Source organism: Somniosus microcephalus, chromosome 2 (genome assembly GCF_052327205.1).
Source record: "Somniosus microcephalus isolate GS21.2 chromosome 2, FLI_Smic_1.0, whole genome shotgun sequence".
Lineage (NCBI taxonomy): Eukaryota > Metazoa > Chordata > Chondrichthyes > Squaliformes > Somniosidae > Somniosus > Somniosus microcephalus.
Genome location: NC_140988.1, coordinates 71,669,433 through 71,693,915, shown reverse-complemented (window position 1 = coordinate 71,693,915; position 24,483 = coordinate 71,669,433). Strand labels below are relative to the sequence as shown.

The 24,483-nt window shown below is 45.2% G+C and overlaps 1 protein-coding gene across 3 annotated transcripts in view; it reads left to right on the top strand.

Annotated features, from left to right (window-relative positions):
• The first annotated feature begins 16,740 nt into the window (after positions 1 to 16,740).
• The window catches only part of ctso (cathepsin O), a 97,051-nt gene continuing 89,308 nt past the window's right edge, over positions 16,741 to 24,483 (top strand). The window contains exon 1 of one of the 3 annotated variants that reach the window (XM_086010418.1): positions 16,741 to 17,078. In XM_086010418.1, the coding sequence (XP_085866544.1) occupies positions 16,857 to 17,078 (222 nt within the window). In that variant the 5' untranslated portion in view covers positions 16,741 to 16,856. The remainder of the gene's footprint in view (positions 17,079 to 24,483) is intronic. The other 2 variants (XM_086010410.1, XM_086010400.1) reach the window with 2 other exon arrangements.

Sequence of the window (24,483 nt, the reverse complement as noted above, 5' to 3'; positions counted from 1 at the left end):
TACTGCGGATTATTTTGCCGCGCATATCGTCCGCCAGCACCACCTGATGCCAGGTTCAGGTAGGAGTTGGGCTTATATTTAAATGAGGCTCAGGTGTTAAAATAAGCCAGGCCTCACACGGGCAATCAGGGGAAAGCCTGACATTCTCGTCGCCGGCCCCATGCTCGCCCCCAGTTAAATCGGCCTTGAAATAAGACTGCGCGCTTGGGATTTCACACACACTTTAATGAGGGCAGGGTATTGGTGCTGGAGCAACACCAGAAGAAAATGCAAATTAACTTAAACAATTAGAACAATAGCAACCATCAGGTGCAAAGTTAATTGACACTCTGAAGTCATTTTCCTGCTTTGTTTGTTGAAAGATCCTTGAGCTGAATCTCTGAGTCAGTGGGAGAGGCTGTCTGCTGCAGCATTGGGAAATTTCCCCTCAAGTGTTATGTGTGTGTTGTGCATTCGTAAGATGAACATAGAACATGAGGGCCTATAAATTCGGTGACGCCCCGCCAGCACGTTTGCGCTGGAAATTTAGCACCCGCCGCCGAGCCAGTTGTGCCCGCCCCAAATTCACTTTCAGCGCCCCAAAGCGGAAGCGGGCGCTGGTACAGGGTGTGCCCGCCCCGCTTCGGGCGCTGAAAGTGAATTTCAGCGCTGCCGGTCCCGCTGCGCCACCCGATGCGGAGCGGCAGGCTGCTGTACTGCAGGCCTCCCCCTTCTCTTAAGGGGGAGGTGCCTGCAACGGCCGGAGCCCCGTTGAAAGTGCCGGCAAAAGAGCCCGGCACAACGGCGAAGTGCCGGGCTCCACGGAAACCAGCCGGCAATGCCGCGGGGGGGTGGTGGAGGAGGCCGGGGAAGGAGGTGCGGGCAGGCGGCCGCCGAAAAAGCGGCCGGCCGCACCTCCGCTTTAAATAGCGCCTCTAAGGCTGCAGCACGGCCAGGTTTTCAAAACGTTGTTAGCGGCCGCCAGGGAAGAGGCGGCCGCTACTGAAGATGGGGATCGGCGTGGTTTCGGGCGGTCCCGGGGCGCTGCGCACACCGATGACGTCATCGGTGCCGGCGCAGCGCTACCGGCTTACGCCGATTTAAAGGCCCACCTAATTTCAGCGGCGACGCAACTTCCGGCGCAACCCACTCTTGCACCCCTAAATGGGCGCAAACCCAAGGGAATTTCTAGGCCGAGGTGTCCACTCTGCCTCATCAGTTCCATCCCAGCACTTTAAATAGGTTCCATGTGATGTCACCAGAGACCACCTGCTACATTGAAAGCTCCTACAGACAAGTCTTTTCATAAACAACAACAATTTGCTTTTAATGTAGAAAAAAACATTCCAAGGTTCTTGGGCTGCTTCTGAACAGATTATATTTTTAAAAGTAAGGCTATGGCACACATAAGGGGGTGAGCAGTTCACAGTGAGAACATCTGTTCATATTTTCCTTTTTCCTCCTTCAACACTAGTCACATCAGCATTCCTTACGTGTACAAATGGTGCAACCTATGTTAAAATGGAATGATAAATTGTAACTGTAAATAATTGGAGGGGCCCACTCCTTTAATCCACTGGTGCTGCTGTTAAAGGGGCAGGCATTAAAATGTTTCCATTGGGATTCTGAAAATATAAACCTTGATTCAGAGTTACAGAGGAGATCAAGAAAACAATAATGAATCTCACATCACAGCTTTACTTACATTGTGAATGTTAAAATAATAAATGAAGGGAGTATTTTTTTTTAATGTTTGAAGGAGAAGGAAAGTCGGGGCAGGGGTGGGATGGAGGGGGTTACATTTGTTCGTACACCTCCAGACACTGAGGGTTGATCTCGGAAGCTGTTTTTTAGTGACCTCGCCCAGGAAAGGCAAGTGCCAGATGGGCTCCAGTGCAAACTCAGCCACTCTGGATGCACATGGCCCTCCCTGTCATTGGAATGGATGAGAAGGGAGAGAATGACCTGCAATGGAAGGTCTACGGGAAATTAGAAAATGAGATGTTTCTTAACAAGCAATATTCAAGCTCATAATGGTATTAAAAAACAATATTCCCTGTAGAATTATTTATTTTAGTGAATTAGATAATTTTTGTGTCAAAGGGCTGACCCATCCTGCCTGTGCCTGTAAAGTTTCTTCCAGCTATAACAATACAGAAGTTACTGAAACAATATTTAAGAGTGTTTTCCACTGGCAAGTCAAGCCAGCCAGTCAAAAGTTTGAATGAATCATGCAGATTAACCAATTTAATAAGCAGAAATGGACCACTTAACCTTTGTTAATACATATGACTTTTTCCCACAGTGGTAGTAAAATGGAATGACATGCTATGCAAATCCAAACAAGCTCACACACCAGATATCAGGGAGAAAGAGCTTCAGGGATTGAGCTTTATATATTGGTAAAACAACCTATAAAATGAAAACTGGAAACTGTATGTTCCTCTGTACCACCAGGAATGCTAAGGAATGTAAACAATGGCTAAGTGCTGTGAAATTAATAACACATTTAAAGGTGGAGCACAATAAATATCTTAGAAGAAAGGTTAAGGAGTCAGATTAAATAAAAGAAAAGGAAATAGAGAGTGCCTTTCATAACCAAAGTGCTTTACAGCCAATGAAGTACTTTTGAAGTGTAGTCACTGTTGCAATGTAGGGATACGTGGCAGCCAATTTGCGCACAGCAAGCTCCCACAAACAGTAATGAGATAAATAACCAGATTATCTGTTTTAGGTGTTAATTGAGGATAAATATTATCCAACACACTGGCAGAACTCCCCTGCTCTTCTTTAAATAGTGCAATGGGAATTTCTGTCCACTTGAGAGGGCAGATGGGGCCTAGCTTTAAAGTCTCATCTGAATGACGGCACTCCCGACAATGCAGCATTTCCCAGTACTGCACTGAAGTGGCAGCCTGGATTTTGTGCTCAAGTCTCTGGAAACACTGCTTCAGAATGGAGAGTTACCCTCATTTTAACATTACAAGAGAGGAAGAGACCACATACAACATTACAACAGTGACTACACTTCAAAAGTACTTCATTGGCTGTAAAGTGTTTTGAGATGTCCGGTGGTCGTGAAAGGTGCTATATAAATGCAAGTCTTTCTTTCTTTCACATGAACTGAGTTTATAGATTGTGGTAAATTTCTCAAACATTACAATTTTATCACGTCTTTTGACCATGTCTAACATTCGGTAGAATTGTATACAATTCAGTATCACATAAAGTATATTGCAACATATACATTCTCACCTTTAATCTGCATTTTAAAATATTTTAAAAACAACTATTTCATTCAATGAGTTATGCAGCAATCCATATCTACTGTATATTAAATTTGGAATGTGGGGTCCGTGATTCATTGAAAACTCACTTGCCCTGAATTCATGGTCGGTATGAGAGTACGCTGTCATACCACCTTCGAAATTGACCATACGTTCGCATGTGGAAAAATCCCAAACTTGCGATCTGTCAAGTTCTGACTGCGCATCAGCTTCACTGCACGTTTCACCTACCCATTCAAATCAACATGCTGGTGAAAAGTTGGGCTAATTGCCCACCTACTGTGCATTAATTACCCTGAAAATGTTTACGTGTGGTACAAACAGGCACAGGAGCCTGTTGCACAGCATAAGTGTGAAGGGTTAATTACAGTTCTAGCCCTTTTGGGCTATCCCAGATCAGGCGTATTCCCCAGACCTTCACTCTCAACTTAATTTAGAGATAGCCGAATTCCATAAGACGCTTAAATGGGTCTAAAGGTTCAAGCTATCTCTCCCTAAAGGAAAGGAACGACTAAAGATGTTACCGTCCTCTGGATAGTACTTTTAATAAGTTGAACTAGACTGTAACCTTCCGGATATTATAAGGGTCCGGAATACCCCCCAGATTTCTGCAACTCCTTACAAAAGAGTGTACAGAATTTGTGGGTTCGCGAGCCTATACAGATTCACTCTTTGAGACAATTCTAAAAATATATAGTTTTATTTAAGAGCCAGCATTCAGTTAACATCTGTTGAATCAGTCACAACATTAACAATTCAAAGTACAATTAGCTTACATTTCTTATTTCTCAGAAATCCTTATTCTCAAATCTTTACTTCGTTATATTTCTTATTTCTTACTTATTTCTAAATCCAGAACATTTGTTATTTCTTATTTCTAAATCCAGAACCTCCACCAAAAATCAATCACTTTGATATACCCGAGACTCATAGTTAAAAACTTACAGAGATGCCTCTGGAAAGTTGAGAAAGGCCGTGCCCGTTCAGTGAATTCTGACTTTCTGTTAAAAAGGTCTTGTGGTGGTACCACCGGTTGTCCCTTACTATGTACATAATTCACTTTAACCTAACTAGTTTGTATGTAACTTACCTGTTTGGGCCGCTGCCCCTTTAACTTACCTGTTGGGCCGTTGCCCCTTTAAGAGGCGACCTAACGCGCTGATGTCACGCATCACGTGACACACACGCGCCAGCCACGGGCCAGGCTCGTCCTTCCATAGCGGCCGCCGGCACAGCTCGGCCGACCGCGACTTCGGCCGCATCGGCCAGCCAACGTGAGCGACGCGATCTCCCACTCCCGTGGCAAGCGCCGGCCCAGCTCGGCCTCCCTGCGCTCGTGACTTCGGCCTCAACGGCCAGCCTCAGTGCCGGGTAAACGCGCTGACGTATTGGCGCGGGTCACGTGACCGCCCCAAGCGCGGGCGAACATGCTAACGTCACAACACGGTCACGTGACACCAGAAGCGCGGGAAAACACAGCCGAGCGTGATGACGTCATCACGCTCTCCACAGGACTGCGGACTCAGTCCTCGTGGCGTCCCCATTGGTGAAAGACCTATATCGCGGTGCTCCTGCATCCAGCCATCTTACCTGCTGTATTTCGTCTGTGCTTGTAAATAAACAACTTCTAGATTGTTCTCCTGAAGTCGAACTTGATTATTTAGTAGGCATTTGTCCAATACCTGCTGAGGTCAACCCGAATTCCTACAATTGGTGACCCAACGACGTGAGTACAGGAGCTCATCAATTCCTACACTACAATTGGTGACCCCATATCCGTGAACGATTTTCACGGAAGCAACACGCAGCCTGAACCTCGTCTTCACAGAAGACGACCGATGAACAGCCGACGAACACCAATTCTTACATTGGCAACCCCGCCTTTGCGAACATATTCACAAAGGTAGCGCAGCCTGGAGGTGATCCCGTTTTTCACGGACAAAACGCAGCCGGACCCCGATTTTGTGAACAATTTTCACAAAAGAAGCACGCCATGGAAGCACCAGCTGTTCCGCTGTCGCTACCGCAATTCAGGGAGAAACAACCGCCCTCGTGCTTTGTAAAGGTAGAAGCCCTGTTCGCCGAGAACATCGATGCGTCGCAGACCACGCACTTGCTTACGGTCTCCGTGTTCGACTTTTCTACCGCCACACGGGTCGTCCGCCTCCACATCCAACGCAACAGCAAGTATAAATCTCTCCAAGCGCGGGGTACACCATGTTCGGGCCCACAAGATCAGAGCGCGCCCTGCGGGGATACCACGAGGACTCACCTCTGCGAACCACGAGAACTCGCTCCTCACGACCCACGAGGGCCCATCCTTCGCGAACCACGAGGACCCGTCCCTCGTGAACCACGAGGCCCCATCCCTTGCAAACCATGACGACCCTGCCCTCATGAACCACGAAGACTCGTTCCCCGCCGACGACGCACCAGCCCGTCAACCTGCTGGTTGTGTTACCTACCACACTTTTCAGCGAGAAAGAGAAGCATGCCGCCCTCTCGGCAGTTTTTCCACTAAATCTACAACAATAACCAAGTGTTGCCGCCCTCCAGGCAGAGTTAACCCCTACCAAAAGCAACAACAACCCTGACCGTTGCCACCCTTTCTCCAGTTTTCTCCTTAACAAACGCAAACATCGAGGACGGGTCCAAGGGGCATCCCGCGGCCGCGATCGGCCACGTGAAAGTTGCTGTCCTCACCAATCACTGATCAACGCAGCAATTTTTCACCCTCAGTAGTGTTATCGTCGTAGCACCGCTCTGTGCATTCCAGCCCCCCGAAGAGTTCGCTCACCTGTCGGCGAGTTCATCAACCTCACCTGTCAAGTCCTTCTGGATCGCTCATTTGGCTTTCCGGCAGGGTTCGTCAGAACAAGGACTTGTTCCAACATCAACAGAGCGATCGTCTGCATCCGCCCAACCTGCCCGTCACTCTAGCAAGGACTGCTGTTTCGCACGTTTCCCTGTTCCTTCGCCTGACGGATACGTTTTATTCACCACGACGTGCGTAATGATCAGCTTACCTCGCCCGCCAAGTCGAGACAGCACGCCAGACCATCTCATCTTTGGACTTTCTTTAAAGCAAATTCTGGGGGGCGTATGTGGCGGTACCACCGGTTGTCCCTTACTAACTATGTACATAATTCATTTTAACCTAACTAGTTTGTATGTAACTTACCTGTTTGGGCCGTTGCCCCTTTAACTTACCTGTTGGCCCTTTAAGAGGCGACCTAACGCGCTGACGTCATGCATCATGTGATGCACATGTGCCGGCCATGGGCCCGGCTCAGCCTTCCATAGCGGCTGCCAGCACAGCCCGGCCTACTGCGACTTCGGCCGCATCGGCCAGCCGACGTGACGACGCGATCTCCCGCTCCCGCGGCAAGCGCCGGCCCAGCTCAGCCTCCAGCTCCCGCTCCCGCGCTCACGACTTCAGCCTCAACGGCCAGCCTCAGTGCCGGGTAAACGCGCCGACGTATCGGCGCGGGTCACGTGACTGCCCTAAGCGCGGGCGAACGCGCTAACGTCACGATGCGGTCACGTGACACCTGAAGCGCGGGAAAACACAGCCAAGCATGATGACGTCATCACGCTCTCCACAGGACTGCAGACTCAGTCCTTGTGGCGTCCCCGTTGGGGAAAGACTTATATCGCGGTGCTCCTGCATCCAGCCATCTTACCTGCTGTATTTCGTCTGTGCTTGTAAATAAACAACTTCTAGATTGTTCTCCTGAAGTCGAACTCGATTATTTAGTAGGCATTCGTCCAATACCTGCTGAGGTCAACCCGAATTCCTACAGTCTTATTTTTATACCCTTTTGGCTTTGGTTTCTTCTTTGATGTTCTCTGTTGATGTCAGCTAATTGTCTTTATTGATCCCTCTGATTGAATGCTTTCTATGTTACTATCAATTCAACTATTGCATGCATAATTATTTCTCTACTTTTAGGTGTTCCAAAAACCATCATAAAAACAATGACAGATATGGTTTTTGTTTGATGTCATTCTTACCGAAGATTCTTCATTCATTTCTTAATATTGGCTTAACTGCTTTTTAGCAGACATTTTGACTCCGTTCTGCTTCAAGTTTAATACAAACACAATGGCCCAGTAATTCCTGTCACAACGCGTGAGTACGGACAGGGTACTCACGCGTGTGCCAGGAGGAATTGCCGGTTTTCAGCATGCACAGCGCATGCGCTGAAAACCGGCATTTCCTGTCCTCTGACCCAAGGGGTTAAGAGGCTGAACGCATGCGCCCTATTGGGCAGCGCGTGCGACTTGGATTTCCTGTATTTTTACAGATTTGCGCATGTGTAAAGGGCTCCGGTTTTTACGCATTGAAAAACCACACGTAAGTACTTCGTTTTACAGGTAAGTGGTCTTTTAGTACAATTTAGAATTTTTTTTCCACAGGTTTATTATTTTTAAAGAATCTACAGTAAGGTAAGTTTAGTTTTAGACCCTATTTTTAAAAAATTTATTTTTTTCAAAAATTTGATTAATTGTTTTAAATAGTTTTTTAAAGTTATTCATAGTTAATTTAATTATTGGGATGCTTTTTAAAATTTTATTTAAAGTTTAAGTAGTGTTTTGGGGTGCCGTACTTTTCATGAGTTTGACAGTCTTTACTATCAAACTTATGAATGAAGTTTCCCCTCCCCTGATTGGCTGAACAATGCTCACCTGATCCCAGCCGGCACATCGCACTAACTACGCCGCTGGGTCAGGTTAGCACAGCGCGCCGAGGTCAGAACCGGGCCAGTGACAGGAAATCCACTGCGGGCCAGGTTTCAGATGTCAGCGCGCCGGGTAAGTGCACATCGGGGGCTTGCACGCGCGGCAAGCCCCCGACACCAAGTTCTGGGCCAATGCAATTGCTTGTTGTCATCTATTGAAGTTATATCTTCAAAGTCTTGTATGGTTTTTACTATATGTAAATCAAAACCACTTTAACTGTGTGTTTACTTGTTTTCTATCTATCTCAATTGGTTGCATATTTAATCGTATTTCCTGTCATCCAAGTTTAACATAAAACTATTTGACCAGCAGGTTTCTTTACTTGAAGACATGTTTTCAAAGGCACGTGCCTCTTTTATTGTTTGTATTTCTGTTTTATCGTGTCAGCTTGTAACACCTAAATTGGGTCTTCCCATTGTGTTCATTGCAAACCATAGACCTTTTGGAACCACCAATGGTTTGCTTCAATCTTTCATTGTTTTAGAATATTTAACTAACTAATTCCCATTTCAAAGCTTGTTTACAACTTTGTTATCAACTGATCTTTTCTCAGAAGCCTGTATTTCTGTTTACAGCCTGTCTGCTGAGACTTGTGTCTTTTAAACCCAGTCTGTCTTTTATTAATAATATTAGAAATCTGTTCATAGTATCGTGTATTTCTCTGAATCATGGCTATTCCTTCACAAGGGGAGGGGGGGTGAGAAAATTGTATTCGTTTAAGCTACAGCCCATAACAATGAGGCACTGGTTTGTGTCTGAGCGGATACAAACTTTGAAAGAAACTTTCATTTGTTCGAGTTTGAAAACAAGGCCTTTTTGCGTCACCATCTTTGCTGTCCAAAAGCCTTTTGTAGTTCTGGTTTAATTCCCAACTTCTATTTAGATAGAATTTAATTCACTTTCATGATTTCCTCATGTTATCAGACATTTAAACTCTCGATTTTAGATGATTTAAATTAATCAAAAGTTAGTTAGTCTAATAGAGGAGAAATGAATTCGATAGGATGATAAGACTGTAATCATAGGTTTGTCTATTATAATCTTGGATTGTGTATTAAGTACGATTGCAATGATCATAATTTTTTAATAAAATAGCATTTCTGGCTGCTAAATTATTTAAAATCAGTTGTGGGCAAATCAGCAATCTCCTCTGTTTCCTAATTAGTTAAGAAAGTGAAAGGAGCACCACCCCACGTGATCCCAGGTTGGCATATGTGCAACGGTGCACACCAGGAATCCCTGGGCCACTATACTGTGCACAACTCGGCAGCGTTTGAAAGTAACTTCTCGAAGGGGGGTTCGCACAAGGTAAGTGCGGAATTCATTCGGATGTCAGCGGTGTACTCCTTAGCTATGCTACCGACCACAAATTCAGGGCCATTATAAGTACCTGCTCCTCCTGTAGGTGTCACAGTGATAGGTATTGTCAATGTTAAAGGCATTGGCCTGGATTTTGCGTCCAGCAGCGAACGAATGGCGCTCGCCGTTCATCACACTGACAGCTGCCCAAAAACTTTTGGTGAGCTTTTGAGCAGCACCTTGCACTATTTAGAGATCATTTCCAGTGTGACGATCTCTCCAGGAGATCTGTGGCATGTGTGAGCAGGACAAGAAACTGCATGGCTCTTCAACCAATTCGATTGAAGAATCCTCACTGAGGCTCTGGAGTCTAAACCAGGAAGTATAAATTACATTAAATTTAATGTAAAATCATGTACAGAAAGCAAAATAAAGATTGGGAAAGAAAGATAGGATTAAGAGAGAGAGATAAAAGTGACAGAAAAAGTAAAAACAACATTTATTTTAATTTTTTTTTAATCTCCAACATTAATTCAATTCTGAAGGAATGAGACTCCACATGTGTAAAAATAAATTTTCAGGGCCAGAGAGGTTATTTGGCAGTAATTATCACTTATCACACTGTTAAAAATTCACTTAATCCTGAATGCACCAGGCCTAACTTTTTCTGGCGTACTGCATGGGTAACTACTGGGTAAGTACAGCAAGTTCACACAATAGCAGTGATCTCAGTGCTGAGTCTATCGGCGAGGACTATTACAGTACAGCCTGTGGAGGAGCAGGTTATATCTGACAGAACTTCCGGATTTCTACGTTTAAATGCACATGTGCCGGAAGTTGCTGTCCAATTTACTCCATAATAAAGGTGAGCATTGTTAGCCCCACTGTTATTCTTAACATAAAATCTGGGCCATTGTCTCAGTGGACTGGGTTTTGACTATTGGGCGGCCAACTGTGGAATGTGCTGCCAGCCCAATAATGCCAACAAGAGGTCTGGTCCATTTTGAGGGCTGGGCCTCATTACCATACCCCCAGCAGGTGGCTGACATGAAAACCAGCACCCCAAACCGATTGGCCAGATTACAAAGTGTGCATAGGAATTTATAATGGAAAAGTTGATATAAAAGGTGTGATAAAAAGTGACAACAGGAAGTCAAGTGGCTCAGACAGGAACTGCATGCAGAGGTACTATTGTTAATATATTATAGATATATATATAAATTTCGATATTCAAACATAGTCTTTCCAACATGGGCCACTAGACTATGGTCAGAAGAGTGAATCTTTGCAGAGCCTGGGGACACTGAAGGAACTGCACTGTCCCAACAGCTGCACCAGCTGAAATCAGCTAACTCTGCATAAGACAGAGGATCAAGCTGAGAATCTTCTGGTCTCTGTGTCTTATTGGTGAATCACAATAATTGCATTTATCATGTGGTTCAAAAGCTAATGAACTATCAGGGGAACCAAGATATTGATTTCTATCATTTCTACATTCAGTTCTTTCTCCGTTAGGCTGGGAAATCAATTACATTTTTTTTAAAAAGACAATCAAATACAACTAGTGTTTGCCTTGGAAATTGATTACTTTAAGATTTTCCAGAGTATTCTGGTAAACCTGAGACACTTTTAACCTCTAGGTACTCATCCCCTTAATGGATGGGTATTAGGGGTACCATAGCATTGTGGTTATGTTACAGAACTAGTAATCCTGGACAAATAATCCAAACAATATGAATTCAAATCCCACCATAGCAGTTTGAGAATTTGAATTCAGTAATAAATCAGGAATGAAGAGCTGGTATCACGAAATGTGAACGTGGAATTGTTGTACAAAACCCAACTGGCTCTTGAAGGAAGGAAACCTGCCATCCTTACCCAGTCCAGTTTATACAGGACTCTAGTTCCACAACAATGTAGTTGACTCTTACAAAAGCAAAATACAGCAGATGCTGGAAATACTCAGCAAGTCAGGCAGCATCTGTGGAGAGAGAAACAGAGTTAACATTTCAGACTGATGACCTTTCATCAGAACTGGAATTTTCCAGTTCTGACAAAAAGTCGCTGGCCTGAAACGTTAGCTCTGTTTCTCTCTCCACAGATGCTGCCTGACCTGGTTGACTCTTAAATGCCCTCTGAAGTAGCCTAGCAAACCATTCAATCATATCAAATCTCTGTTTAGATGGGGGCACTTGGAGGGTATAAGAGTTCTGGACACCAAACTTTAGGAAGGATGTCAAGGCCTTGGAGAGAGTGCAGAGGAGATTTACAAGGATGGTACCACAGATGAGGGACTTCAGATATGTGGAGAAAGTAGAGAAATTGGGAAATAACAACAGAAAATGCTGGAAAAGCTCAGCAGGTCAGGCAACATCCGTGGACAGAAATTTGAGTTGACGTTTCGGGTCGAACCCTTCTTCAAAACTGGAAAGAAAAGATAGATCGGAGGCAGGGCTGTGATCGGACAAAAGAATAAAAGAAACAAAAGAAGTAAAAAAAGAGACAATAAAAGGTATTAGAAGGTAGACGAGATAGTAATAGGCTGAGATTAGGTGTAAAGTGTACTGGCAGGGCAAGAGATAGCTGCCAGGTGTGAGAGAGAAACAAAAGGAAAGGGGGGGGGGGAAAGGAGTGGAAAAATTACAAGAAAAAATGAAATAGGGGCCGAGGTTATGATCTGAAATGAGGTGCGTTGAGCTTCCGTGGAATGAGGTACGTTGAGCTTCCGTGGAACAATACAAGAGGCCAAGGACGGTGAGGTCCGAGTGGGAATGGAGCGGTGAATTAAAATGACAGGCGACCGGAAGCTCGGGGTCACCCTTACGGACTGAACGGAGGTGTTCCGCAAAGCGGTCACCCAATCTGCGTTTGGTCTCCCCAATGTAGAGGAGACCGCATCGTGAGCAGCGAATACAGTATACTAGATTGCGAGAAGTACAAGTAAATCGCTGTTCACCTGGAAGGGGTGTTTGGGGCCCTGGACAGTGGGAAGGGGGGAGGTATAGGGGCAGGTGTTACATCTCCTCCGCTTGCACGGGAAGGTGCCAGGCGAAGGGGAAGGGCTGTTTCGGGTGATAGAGGAGTGGACTAGGGTGTCTCGGAGGGAGCGGTCCCTGCGGAATGCTGAAAGGGGAGGGGAGGGGAAGATACGTTTGGTGGTGGGATCACTTTGGAAGTAGCGGAAATGCCGGAGGATGATCCGTTGAATGTGGAGGCTGGTGGGGTGAAAGGTGAGGACAAGGGGAACCCTATCGTGGTTCCGGGAGGGAGGGGCAGGGGTGAGGGCAGAAGTGCGGGAGATAGAACTGACACGGTCAAGGGCAGTGTCAATCACGGAAGAGGGGAATCCTCGGTTGCGGAAAAAGGAAGACATGTCTGAAGCACTGGTGCGGAAGGTGGCATCGTCGGAGCAGATACGGCGGAGACGGAGAAACTGGGAGAATGGAATAGAGTCCTTACAGGAAGCGGGGTGGGAGGAAGTGTAGTCCAGGTAGCTGTGGGAGTCAGTGGGCTTGTAGTGAATATTGGTCGATAACCTATCCCCAGAGATGGAGATGGAGAAGTCAAGGAAGGGAAGGGAAGAGTCAGAGATGGACCATGTGAAGGTGAGGGAAGGGTGGAAATTGGAGGCAAAGTGAATGAAATTGTCAAGTTCGGGACGAGAGCAGGAAACGGCACCGATACAGTCATCAATGTATCGGAAAAAGAGGTGAAGGAGGATTGTTCTTAGAACAGAGAAGGTTAAGTGGAAATTTAATAGAGGTGCTCAAAATTATGAGGGGTTTTGACAGAGCAGATAAGGAGAAATTGTTTCCACTGAAAGGAGGGTCGGTAACCAGAGAACAAATATTTTAGATAATTGTCAAAAAATCCAGGGAGGAAACGAGAAGAAACTCTTTTACAAATCGAGTTGTTATGATCTGGAATGCACTGCCTAAAAAGGTGGTGGAAGCAGATTCAATAGTAACTTTCAAAAGAGAATTGGACATATACTTGAAAAGGAGACATTTACAGGGCTATGGGGAAAGAGCAAGCAAGTGGGACTAATTGGATAGCTCTTTCAAAGAGCTGACACAGACATGATGGGCTGACTGGTCTCCTGTGCTATATGATTCTTTGAGTACCACCTCACTCAGCTGAAAAATAAGTACTCCTCCATGTTACTCCACCCCTTAGATGACGCATGAGGGTATCAAGGGCACAGAATATACTCCGGGTGGGAGACTTTAATGTCCATCACCTAGAGTGGCTCAGTAGCACCAACACCAACCAAGCTGGCCAAGCCCTCAAGGACACTGAGGACACCCTCCATTGTATCGTGTGGCACTACCACTGTGCTAAGTGTGATAGATTAAGAACAATCTAGTAGCTCAAAATTGGCCATCCATGAGGCATTGTGGGCCAACAAAAACATCAGATTTGTATTCCACCACAATCTGTAACCTCATGACTTAGAATACCCCTCGCCATCAATGGTTCAATGAGGAGTGTAGAAGAACATGCAGGGAGCAGCACCAGGCGTACCTGAATGTGAGATGCCAACCTGGTGAAAGCTCTGCAGTCCTGTCACATCCACTCATGAATGGTGGTGGACAATTAAGCAACTAATGGGAGGAGGCTCCATGAGCATCCCCATCCTCAATGATGGCAGAGCTCAGCACATGAGTGCAAAAGGCAAGGCTGAAGCATTCAGAACTATCTAAAGCATGAAGTGCTGAGTGGATGATCCTTCTCAGCCTCCTCCTGATGTCCCCATCACAGATGCCAGTCTCCAGCCAATTCGATTCACTCCATAATGTATTAAGAAATGGCTGAGTGCACTTGATACAGCAAAGGCTATGGGTCCTGAAAACAACCCGATTATAGTGCTGAAGACCGGTGCTCTAGAATGAGCCATGCCTCTAGCTGTTCCAATACAGTTATGCAGAACTGCAGAGGTTTGATGTTATCCATTGATTGTGGGATTGCTTAACTCTGCCTACAGCATGCTGTTTTCACTGTTTAGCATATATGTAGTCCTGTGTTGTTCTTTCACCAGGTTGGCACTTCATTTTTAGGTACGCTTGGTGCTGCTCCTGGCCTGCTTTTCTACAATTCTCAATGGCTTGCTGGTAATGGTAAAGTGAGGTACATGCCAAGCCATGAGGCTACAGATTGTGGTGGAATACAATTCTGCTGCTGCTGATGGCCCACAGCACCTCATGGATGCCCAGTTCTGAGTTGCTAGATCTGTTCTGAATCTATTCCATTTAGCACGATGATAGTGACACACAACACGATGGAGAATGTCCTGTGTGAAGACGGGACTTCATCTCGATGAGGACTATGGGGTGGTCACTCCTACCAATACTGTCATGGACAGATGCATCAATGACAGGTAGATTGGTGAGGATGAAGTCAATTAGGTTTTTCCCTCGTGTGGGTATCCCCACCACCTGTTGCAGGCCCAGTCTGGCAGTTATGTCCTTCAGCACTCCGCCAGCTCGGTCAGTAATGGTGCTACTGAGCCACTCTTGGCGACAGACATTGAAGTTCCCCACCCAGAGTATGTTCTGTGCCCTCTTAATCATCAGCAAAGTGATGGAAGGTGTTAACGACAGTGCTATCAAGCGGCACTTACTCACCAATAACCTGCTCATCGAAGCTTAGTTTGAGCTGCTAGATCTGTTCTGAATCTATCCCATTTAGCACTGCGGGGCTGTTCACTAATGATTGCACAGTGCTCAATTCCATTCGCAATTCCTCAGATAATGAAACAGTCCATGCCCACATGCAGCAAGATGTGGACATCATCCAGGCTAGGACTGAGAAGCAGCAAGTAACATTTGGACCACACATGTGCCAGGAAATGACCATCTCCAACAAAAGAGACTCCAACCATCTCGCCATGACATTCAATGGCATTATCATCACCGAATCCCCCACCATCAACATCCTGGGGGTCACCATTAACCAAAAGGTCAACTGGAGCAGCCACATAAATGCCATGGCTACTAGAGCAGGTCAGAGGTTGGATATTCTGTGGCAAGTGGCTCACCTCCTGGCTTCCCAAAGCCTCTCCACCACCTACAAGGCACAAGTCAGGAGTGTGATGGAATACTCTCCAATTGCCTGGATGAGTGCAGCTCCAACAACACTCAAGAAGCACAATACCATCTAGGACAAAGCAGCCCGCTTGATTGGCACCCCATCTACCACCTTAAATATTCACTACCTCCACCACCGGTGTACCGTGGCTGCAGTGTGTACCATCTACAAGATGCACTGCAGCAACTGGCCAAGGCTTCTTTGGCAGCACCTCCCAAACCTGCGACTTCTACCACCTAGAAGGACAAGGGCAGCAGGCGCATGGGGAACACTACCACCCCCAAGTTCCCCTCCAAGTCACACACCATCCTGACTTGGAAATATATCGCCGTTCGTTCATCGTCACTGGGTCAAAATCCTGGAACTCCCTCTCTAACAGCACTGTGAGAGTACCTTCACCACATGGACTGCAGTGGTTCAAGAAGGCGACTCACCACCACCTTCTCAAGGGCAATTAGGGATGGGCAACAAATGCTGGCCTTGCCAGCGATGCCCACATCCCATGTACGAATAAAAAAAGTGGTTTTTGTGGACAACATGATCATGGGTGCATATATGAAAAGGCAGTTAGGTTCTTCCACAATCAAGAAATTTATTATTTTCTCTTCCCACAACAATGATAATCCCTTATTGAAGTTCGTTAAGCATAGAGTTTATCTATTATTCAGGCGAGGGAAGAGAAGCACGGTGGCATAGTGGTTAGCACTGTTGCCTCACAGCGCCAGGGACCCGGGTTCGAATCTGGCCTTGGGTGACTACCTGTGTGGAGTTTGCACATTCTCCCCGTGTTTGCGTGGGTTTCCTCCCACAGTCCAAAGATGTGCGGGTTAGGTTGATTGGCTATGATAAATTGACCCTTAGTGTTAGGGGGATTAAATATGTGGGGATAGGGTGGGATATGTGTTGATGTAGGGGTTACGGGGATCGGGTGGGATATGTGTCGAAATGGCCTCTATCTGCACTGTGGGGTTTCTGTGATTTCTGTGAAAGCATTGGATGTGTGGATCTGGGGGGGGGGGGTTAAGAACAACTGTTCCTTTCAAAATTGTGAGGAACATAGAATCATACATCACAGAATGAGGTCATTTGGCCCATTGTCCCTGTGCTGGATCTTTGAAAGAGCTATCCAATAAGTCCCATTGGTGTGCAGATTTCTCCTTTTCAAGTGTATATTGAAGTTACTATTGAATCTGCTGCTATCACCCTTTCAGGCTGCACATTACAGAAGAATTTAAGATTTGTCTTTAACAAAAATGGGGGAAGTTAGCATTGCAATTTTGCATGTACTTTCGGCCTACTAAAATGGAGGTCTGTCAAAGTGAAAGTGAAAGCCTCGGATGTTGTTGGGATGCGTGTCTCGGGGTGCGGATGTCAGTCGGACGGGAGCAGTAGCTGCAGCCTGACTGACCGACAGAGTCCAGCAGGCTCTTTGTCTGTGCTCGGCTCTCCCAGTCCAGCACGATGCCCTGGGCATTCCTGTTCCTGTGCTTCTCCGGCGCCCAGCTCGCTTTCCCCGGACGCTGCTGTGTCCGGGATCCGCTCCATTTCCAGCAGCCGGGGAACGAGAACCGAGAGGCGTCCGCCGGTCACACAGAGAACCTCTTCCAGCAGTTTGTAGCCGAACACAACCGGAGCTACGCGGCAGGGAGCGCTGAGTTCATTGACAAATATCAAGTGTTCCAGGTACAGTATCGGGCCACCATCTGCTGTATTGTCTCCCCCGGCTCTCCTATCATTCTCTGCACACAGCGTTGTACAGTTGCTAAAGTCAGACCGTAACAAGGAACCTGCTGCTTGTTCTTCATAAACTGCGATGCAGATTGCAAGTCCATTGAAATGCAAGATCACTTTAAATAACTGCTCAAAACAGTGGGGGAAATTAAAAGGAGATTGGCACTGACAGTGAATCAACAGATTTGCTTGAGATATTTTGGATCTGGCATTTAGGATTTACTGGCCTGGAATTTGCGGTGGGTAATAACAGCGAACAAACAGCGTTCGCTGTCATTACCCCTCTGAACCTGACCGTAACTTCAGGATGTAGCACATGTGCATCCTAACGCAGAAATCCTGAAGTTGCAGTCAGTCATTCACTGCTCCGACACTGCGCTGTGGACCCCCCTCATAGCCGGCAACCAGTGCCATCAGGGAAATGGGTGGAACTGATGAAAACTTGGGCTTTTCCGCGGTAATATCGCTGTTAAATATGCCATTAAATGTTAGGCCTTGTTGGATTAGGTGTAACTGGGGTTTTAACAGCGTATTGACTGCTTAACAAATGTCATGGCCCAGAAAAAGTAATTTAAATTTTGTAAAGTGTCAAGTTTCCCCATAATGATGAAAATTACAATGGCCCAGAAATTCGGGTTGGGGGCTTCCCGCGGGTGCAAGCCCCCGATCTGCACTTACCTTGCGCGCTGGCCGTTGAGCTGTGGGCCCCCGTGGAATTCCGATCCGGGGCCTGGTCCAGCTGCCGGCGCGCAGTGCTTGCGTATCCCAGGGGCGCAGTTAGTTCGATGCGTCCCCTGGGATCACGTGGGCCATGGGCAGCCAATCGGAGCAGGGAATGCTCCATTCATAAGTCTGACAGAAAGTGCTGTCAAGACTTCTAAGTACTAAGGCCCCAAAATAGCACTAAACCTTCAAATACATTTTTTTTAATCAAATTTTTTAAATAAACTATAAATTACATGAAATAACTATTTTAAACAATAAATTTTTGAAAAAAATAATTTTATATTCTAACGGGGCTAAAAATAAACTTACCTTGCTTTAAAGTGTTTAAAAATAATAAACCTGTGGAAAATATGTTTTAATTTTAATTAATTCACCACTTACCTTGTAAAAAGCAGGCCTTACACCTGCTTTTTATATTTCTAAATTCTGCAGGCTTACGTTCCCGGAGAAGCCTGTAAAAAAAAACTAAATTTGATGCGCACGCGCAGCCTCCCCCGCGCACGCTTTTGACCTCTGAACCTCTTCGTTCAGAGGAACGGAAGTGCCGGTTTCCCGCGCATGCGCAGTGCATGCAGGAAACCGGCACTTCCATCGGGCCTACGGGTGAGTACCCCGTGCGTACTCACCCGTGGAGACCCGAATTTCTCGGCCAATGTTTAAGAAACTTTAAAAAATGTTTTTATGTTTTTTAAAAGTTTGTTCATCTTTATTTCAGGGTTACCTTTTCCCCATGTGAGAGCCACAATCTTTGTTTTGCTCTTTGTAACATTTTTTTAAAAGTCAGAATAAAAGCAACTTCCTGGTTCCTTGACTGTGAGAATTCTGCACTGTGATTGGCTGCTTAGACATCTTGTTGGTGTCACAGCAGATGGATTCCCACTACACTCATCTGACTTATGTGTCGAGAAAGGCTAACTTCTCACCACAGAGATCGCGAGATCTTTGTGGGCAGCTTTCTTCCGGGCCACTGGCCTTTGTTTCGCTGCTGATCGCAAATTCCAGGCCATGGTTTCTTCCCCTCCCCCTTAACACAAACTGTGCACTCCTCAAATGGGGATATTTAAAACTAAATTGCATTCTCTGTTTTACCCCTTCAGATGAATAATCTACTTTGTTAATGATACATTAGATGACTTTCATGCATTTAGACAAATATTCAAAATAAATAAAATTAATTATTGAATGAAAAAGGTGAAATTCAAAACACCAACACAAAGAAGGGGTGAAGAAGAAAAACTAAAGAATAGAATAAAATCGAGGATTAGGAACAAATGGGACCGCTTAAGTGGGAAGTGAAACCAATAAAGGCAAGATGTTTTTAATGGAAAAGCAATACAGTAAGTAAAAAGACAAAATAGAATATACAGTAGTGTGGAAAAATAACAGCAAAAAGATTTATAAAAGAAAATGGATGAAGAGAAGAAAACATTATTGTGCTTAAAATAATATGGAAAATAATAGGAAACAAAAGCAATTCATAATTCAGATCATAATTAGTTTCAGGACCATAAAAATTACATAGAATTTCATTGAATTTACAGCACAGAAATAGGCCATTCGGCCCAACTAGTCCATGCCGGTGTTTATGCTCCACACGAGCCTTCTCCCAGCCTACCATATCCTTCTATTTCTTTCTCCCTCATGAGTTTATTTAGTTTCCCCTTAAATGCATCTATGCTATTCACCTCAGCTACTCCAAGTTCCACATTCTAGCTCCTCTCTGGGCAAAGAAGTTTCTCCTGCATTCCTTATTGGATTCATTAGTGACAACCTTAAATTTATGCTCCCTAGTTTTGGACTCCCCACAAGTGGAAACATTTTCTCTATGTCTACCTCATCAAACCCCTTCATGATTTTAAAGATCTATATTAGGTCACTCCTCAGTCTTCACTTTTCGAGAGAAAAGAGGCTCAGCCTGTTCAATTTTTTTCTGATAGCTGTAACCTCTCTGTTCTGGCATCGCCCTTGTAAATCTCTTTTGCACCTTTGCCAGTGCCTTTTTGTAAGGATATAATAAATATTTTCAGATTCCAGAGAATGTGCCCACAGTTTCAGGTTCTCTGGATGAGGCTTTAAATGAATGTCCCTTCTGTCTGTTTGAATGTAAAAGGGGAAGATTGGATGCTTAATATTCCTGGGTATAAGGTATTCAGGAAAGATAAATAAGGAAAAAAATGGAGGCAGGGTAGCAGTTTTGATTAAAGAAATTATTACAGTGCTAGAAAGAGAGTATGTCCTTGAGGGGTCAAACACAGAATCTATTTGGTTGGAGTTAAGAAACAATAAAGGAGCTATTACGCTACTTAGTGTATGTTATAGGCCACCAAATAGTGGGAAGGAGATAGAGGAGCAAATTTGCAAAGAAATAACAGAGGTGCAAGAACTATAGATTAGTGATAATGGGAGACTTTAACTATCCCAATATTGAATCAAAACAGAATGCCTCTATCTGCATTGTGGGGTTTCTGTGATTCTGTTTCTGTGAATGGGGCAGTGATTGTGTTCAGGACAGAGAAGGTGAGGAATTTCTGCAGTGTGTTCAGGAGAATTTTCTTGATCAGCATGTTTACTGCCCAACGAGAAAGGAGACATTGCTGGATCTAGTCCTGGGGAACGAAGTGGGTCAACTGGAGAAAGTCACAGTCGGGAAGCATCTCGAGAATAGTGATCATAGTATCGTATAGTTTAGATTAGTTATGGAGAAGGACAAGGAGCAATCGAGAATAAAAATACTTAACTGGAGGAGAGCTAATTTCAGCAAATTGAGGAGGGATCTGTCCTGGGTACATTGGAGCCAAAGACTGACAGACAGAAATGTAATGGAGCAATGGGTGGCTATTAAAGAGGAGATAGTTCAGGTAGAGTCTAGGTACATTCCTACAAGGGGGAAAGGGAGAGAAACTAAAGTCAGAGCTCCCTGGATGGTGAAGGAGTTAGAGAGTAGGATGAAGCAGAAAAGGGAGGTGTATGACAGATGTCAGCTTGATAATACAAGGAAGAATCTGGCTGAATATAAAAAGTACAGAGGAGAAGTATTAAAAGAAATAAGAGAGCAAAGAGACAGTACGAGAATAAATTGGCAGCTAACATAAAAGGGAATCCAAAGGTTTTCTATAGGCATAGTAACAGTAAAAGGGTTGTCAGAGGAGCAGTGGGGCCGATTAGGGACCCAAATGGAGAACTATTGGTGGAGGCAGAAGTCATGGCTGAGGTACTAAATGAGTACATTGCATCGGTGTTTACCAAGGAAGAGGACTTTGCCAAAGCTACGGTAAACAAGGAGGTTGCAGGGATACTGGATGAGATAAAGAGGAGGTACCAGAAAGGCTGGCAGTATTAAAGGATAAATCACCTGGTCCAGATGGGATACATACTAGGTTGCTGAGGGAAATAAGGGTAGACATTGTGGAGGTGCTGGCCACAATCTTCCAATCCTCCTTAGATACAGGGGTGGTGCCAGAGGACTGGAGGATTGCAAATGTTACATCCTTGTTCAAAAAAGGGGAGAAGGATAAACCTGCCAGTTTAACGTTGGTGGTTGGAAAGCTTTTAGAAACAATAATCCAGGAAAAAATAACAGCCATACTGACAAGCATAGACTAATAAAGGAGAGCCAGTGTGGATTTGTTAAGGGCAAAGAGTGTTTGACAAACTTGATTGAGTTTTTTGATGAGGTGACAGAGAGGGTGGATGACGGCAGTGCAGTTGATGTGTATACGGACTTTCAAAAGGCATTTGATAAAGTACCACTTATTAGGCTTGTTAGCAAAATTGAAGCCCATGGAATAAGGGGCAGTGTAGCAGCATGGATATAAAATTGGCTAAGGGATAGAAAACAGAGAGTTGTGGTGAATGACTGTTTTTCAGACTGGTGGGAGGTATACAGTGGAGTTCCCCAAGGTTCAATACTAGGACCACTGCTGTTTTTGATATACAGGAAACTCTTTATTATCTGGCACCGACGGGACCGGCGTGGTGCCGGTTGATCAAAAAGTCCAGATTACAGAGAGGTATACTTACTAAGGTACGAGAGCCCCGTACACAGCCACAGATCCAGGTGTCCCTGTTGCATGGCAACAGGTGCAGGAACCCCGGTTACACAGCCACAGATCCAGGCGTCCCTGTTGCATGGCAACAGGTGCAGGAACCCCGGTTACACGGCCACAGATCCAGGAACCCCGGTTACACGGCCACTAATATGAAGTAAAACTTACCTGAACCTACTCCTGAATTTTGCCGGTTAAGAGAGATTTCCAGTTATTTAGGTGCCGGTAAAAAGAGTTTCCTGTACTTGTTTTTGATACACATGGCAGATGAAATTCAGTGCAGAGAAGTGTGAGGTGATACATTTTGGTGGGAAGAATGAGGAGAGAGCATAATTACTAAATGGTTCAATTTTAAAGGGGGTGCAAGAACAGAGAGACCTGGCGGTGCTTGTACACAAATCTTTGAAGGTGACAGGACAGGATAATAAAGCAGTTAATTAAGCATATGGGATCCTGGGTTTTATTAATAGAGGCATGGAGTACAAAAGCCAGGAAGTTATGCTAAACCTATAAAACACTAGTTCAGCCCCAGCTGGAGTATTGTGTTCAATTCTGGGCACCACACTTTAGGAAGGACGTGAAGGCTTTGGAGAGGGTACTAGAATGGTTCCAAGGATGAGGGATAGACTGGAGAAGCTGGGGTTTTCCCTCAGCACAGAGAAGGCTAAGAGCTGATTTGATAGAAGTGTTTAAAATCATGAAGGGTTTAGATAGAATAAATAAAGAGAAACTGTTTCCAATGGTTGAAGGCTTGATAACCAGAGGGCACAGATTTAAGGTGATTGGCAAAAGAACCAGAGGCGACATGAGGAAAAACTTTTTTACACAACAACTGGTTAGGATTTGGAATGACTGTCTGATAGGGTGATGGATACAGATTCAATAGTAACCTTCAAAAGGGAATTGGATAAATACTTGCAGGAGAAAAAATTGCAGGGATATGGGGAAAGAGCGGGGGAGTGGGACTAACTGGATTGCTCTTTGAAAGAGCTGGCACAGACATGATGGGACAAATGGCCGCCTTGTGTGCTGTACTATTCTATGATTCTATGACTCTGTGAATACACAATACCCTGAGAGCAGCCATGATGCCTTCATTTTGTAGCATCCACCATACGATCATTATTTGAAGGAGCAGGCAGATTTGACAGGTGACTGCTAGGGGATTGAGAATACTCACTGGAGTGCTGGCAATTGACCCCATTGAGACACCCAGAAACGGACATGGAGTGTAGCTGTAATGAAGCTCATTTCCTCCAATGGAAGCCTGATGGAGCATACTATTGTCACGTTCAAGCAGAGTCATAGAGTCATAGAGTTATACAGCACGGATAGAGGCCCTTCGGCCCATCGTGTCCGCGCCGGCCATCAAGCCCTGTCTAATCTAATCCCATATTCCAGCATTTGGTCCGTAGCCTTGTATGCTATGGCATTTCAAGTGCTCATCCAAATGCTTCTTGAATGTTGTGAGGGTTTCTGCCTCCACAACCCTTTCAGGCAGTGAGTTCCAGACTCCAACCACCCTCTGGGTTAAAAAGTTCTTTCTCAAATCCCCTCTAAACCTCCCGCCCTTTACCTTGAATCTATGCCCCCTAGTTATTGACCCTTCTACTAAGGGAAAAAGCTCCTCAGTATCCATCCTATCTATGCCCCTCATAATTTTGTACACCTCAATCATGTCCCCCCTCAGCCTCCTCTGCTCCAAGGAAAACAAACCCAATCTGCCCAGTCTCTCTTCATAGCTGAAGCGCTCCAGCCCTGGTAACATCCTGGTGAATCTCCTCTGCACCCTCTCCAAAGCGTTCACATCCTTCCTGTAGTGTGGCGACCAGAACTGCACACAGTATTCCAGCTGTGGCCTAACCAGTGTTTTATACAGCTCCATCATAACCTCCTTGCTCTTATATTCTATGCTTCGGCTAATGAAGGCAAGTATCCCATATGCCTTTTTTACCACCTTATCCACCTGTTCCGCCGCCTTCAGGGATCTGTGTACTTGCACACCCAGATCCCTCTGACCCTCCGTTTTGACAGATTAGATAGGTGTTCTACTCTGTAGCTGTGACAACATCTCCAAAATCATAACCATTGTTGCATATTGCTCACTTTTGCCATCCAGAGAGGAATAACCCTGGAGTATGAGATAAAGCCTCAACCCTTGGTGGAGCAATGGCGAAAGAAACTGGTTGAAAGTGACTTGCAGCTAGGAAGACTCATGTGGCAATTACTGATTGACAGGACATTCAGCTATGTCTGTAATCTGGCCCCTGCACGAGTAGTCCTATTCTGCATAATAATAGTAGCCCTATAAACACTGTGCCCTCCATTACAAACAACTGTATCTTAATTACCATGTATGCCCATTAACACATCACCTTTTCTGTTAATGTACCCCTCCTCAAAATTGACCCCTCCATCCTTGCAAACTACCGCCCCATTTCCAACTTCCCTTTCCTCTGTCCAAAGTTCTTGAACGTGTTGTCGCCTCCCAAATCAGTGCCCATTTTTCCCCGCAGTTCCATGTTTGAATCTCTCCAATCAGGTTTCCACCTTGCCACAGTACCGAAACAGCTCTCATCAAAGTC